At 37.6% G+C, this 2,500-nt stretch overlaps 1 protein-coding gene across 2 annotated transcripts in view; it reads right to left on the reverse strand.

Annotated features, from left to right (window-relative positions):
* Nucleotides 1–2,500, reverse strand: part of LOC125047434 (bromodomain adjacent to zinc finger domain protein 1A-like) — a 25,469-nt gene that overhangs the window by 22,577 nt on the left and 392 nt on the right. Inside the window, exons 1-2 of one of the 2 annotated variants that reach the window (XM_047645644.1) lie at nt 2,005–2,500; nt 1–58 (exon numbers count right to left, since the gene is read on the reverse strand). The exon at nt 1–58 is cut by the window's left edge and continues 78 nt beyond it; the exon at nt 2,005–2,500 is cut by the window's right edge and continues 392 nt beyond it. In XM_047645644.1, coding sequence (XP_047501600.1) covers nt 1–58; nt 2,005–2,117 — 171 coding nt within the window. In that variant the 5' untranslated portion in view covers nt 2,118–2,500. The remainder of the gene's footprint in view (nt 59–2,004) is intronic. The other variant, XM_047645639.1, reaches the window with a different exon arrangement.

Raw genomic sequence — 2,500 nt, forward strand, 5'->3', positions numbered from 1 at the left:
AGTCAGCTCGCAGGTCCACACCATAGCATTACATAACACCAACCTCTCCCAGTACTCACTGCAAATAATCATTAACCATTAGGTAATTTTTTTTTTAATAGTTACACATTATATAATTGAATATCATTAATTTTATCAATAATACACACAAAGCAGACTAAAAATAAAATAAAATAAAATTTAACAAAAATAAAAAAAACATCGGAAGTAATGAATACTTGCATTAAAGCCATTGTTGCACATTAGCAACAGAAAATTCTATATGATATCTTTAGATGAAATGATGCTGGGTAAAGCTTTCTAGACAAAGCACTGAGCTCCTTCGGAGAGAGATTGCAGTGCATGTGTGGTATGCATATATATGAGGCAGTCCAGGAGCTATCTCTGCATTAATGATTCTCTCTTAACCCTAAGTGAAATGCTTCCTACTCTGGGCAATAATCTGTATATTGATTAAAAAAATCAAATTCCAAGTTAAATAAATATCTGTACATTTAAATCAGTAACTTTAACAAAGCAGGTCAAAGCAAATTGACTATTCATTGAAAAAAAGTTCCTCATACCCAATCTAACAATGAATTGCCTGTGATGTTTTGTGTGCCCTTCTTGTGGTTTTACCCCCTTTAAACCTCTAGAGCTGTAGTTCCCAACCTTATTCATTATGGCCCCCAACCAAGATTTATAATAATTTCCATGGTCCCCTTCAGTGTCTGTCATCGTTTCAGATTCAGTTATTACTTGTTATGAAAAGCGTAATGGCATCAACAGCTATAGCACAAGAACATTTTATGGAAAGATTGCAATTTCCAGATATGCGAGATAATTATATGTGGGTACTATAGGCAAGATGAAATTTTGTCAATTTGTTATCATAATTTTCCTATTGCTCCATGCCCCCTAGAAAGTCCCCCTGGGCCCTCTAGGTTCCAGGGGGGGGGGGGGGGGTCCCTGATATAAAGCAACAAAACAAGCTCAAACAGCTAAGGAGGGCATGAAGTATACCAGGTTAAGTAATAAATGACAAACACCATGATGATAACTATAAATCATACTAATATCAAGTGTCAATTTAACATTAATATGGGATACCCTTCAATAATGGCATTCCCTACACAACCCATAACAAATGAAAAGGCAAAGCAAAACAGTTAATGTTTACAGTATCCCCCCCTTCCTTCTATCAGCTAAATTCATAATAGCCACCTGAACTCTTTGTAAAAGTATGGGTTCAAAAGATTACCAACCTAAGCAAATTGTCTAAACTCAAACCGTTACTAGCATTTACAGTCCATTTCAACTGTAACCATATAAACTAAATCAATTCTTCTATCCACAACAATAAAAATATGTACAAACAATGATGCTTTATAAATGACAAACAGAATCTAAACTCAAATGAAATCAAATTTAGTATCCCCCTTTATTTCAATGCCAATCACTGCTTTGGTAATGTGCCATGCTTGTCTCTGCGTCATCCTTGCAGAAGAAAAAAACAAAGGAAGTACATTATGCAAACAACTTGTAAAAATACAGCAAGAATGCAATATATCATATAATCTTCAAGCATTTCCTTACCTCTCGCAGCTTCAATTTTTTTGGCAATGAGATAACAAAGAAAAGATTTTTCCACATATTGCACACAAGTTTGCAAACCTTATCTGATTACGCCTTCTCTTACAAAGTTGTTAGAAAACTGGATAAAAGGATAACCAGCAATCTTAGAACATCTAATAAAATTTAAATATCAAAGGGATAGGCCTACAATACAACCACAAGGGAAAGAATAAAAAGGAAAAATCATTCTCTCTTTTTACCTGAAACAACTACACAATAAAACTATAAAAGAACATTTTTTTCTGCCCTTCCCCCCAAAAAATAATAATGTGACGTAATCAGTGCCAAAACTGCCAATGAAAATACAGTCTGCAAACTAACCACAGAGGGAGAAAAAAAATGCAGAAATTACAGCAGATCCAGAGACGATGACGGCAACCAAATACTCACTCGTAGTCAGTGAAGACCTCATTGGTGATCTCGCAGTAGAAGACCTTATCCTGGTCGAGGAGGCTGGACGAGGGCTCCTTCCTCGTGAAAGGTCTCTTGTTCAGAAGCGGCATCTCAGTGGAGAGTCATGGAGAGTCCCTCGCCTTTTTCTCTTCCGCTCCCTTCCCTTTCCCTTCTCCTGGTTCTCTTCTCGTGTTTCAATCTCTTTCTTTTCCCCCTCTTGTTCTTCAACCTCTTACTCTCCCGCCAAAGAGGAAAGAAAAACAAACAAAAAAAAAAGGGACAAATCAGCTGATGACCTCCCGACTGGATTATTTGTTTGCCACCTCCTTCTTCTTCTTCTTTCTTCCTTCTCCCGTTTTTATTCAGATTCTCGCGCCGTCTCTCCTTCGGCTCCTATTTGGTCCTCCTGTTCCTCTCTTTCTCTCTCTCTCTCTCTCTCTCCCTCTCTTCCACACGCCGCCACCGTCGCCACACAACACACCTGAACCTGCGC

This window comes from Penaeus chinensis, chromosome 4, assembly GCF_019202785.1.
Source record: "Penaeus chinensis breed Huanghai No. 1 chromosome 4, ASM1920278v2, whole genome shotgun sequence".
Taxonomy (NCBI): Eukaryota; Metazoa; Arthropoda; class Malacostraca; order Decapoda; family Penaeidae; genus Penaeus; species Penaeus chinensis.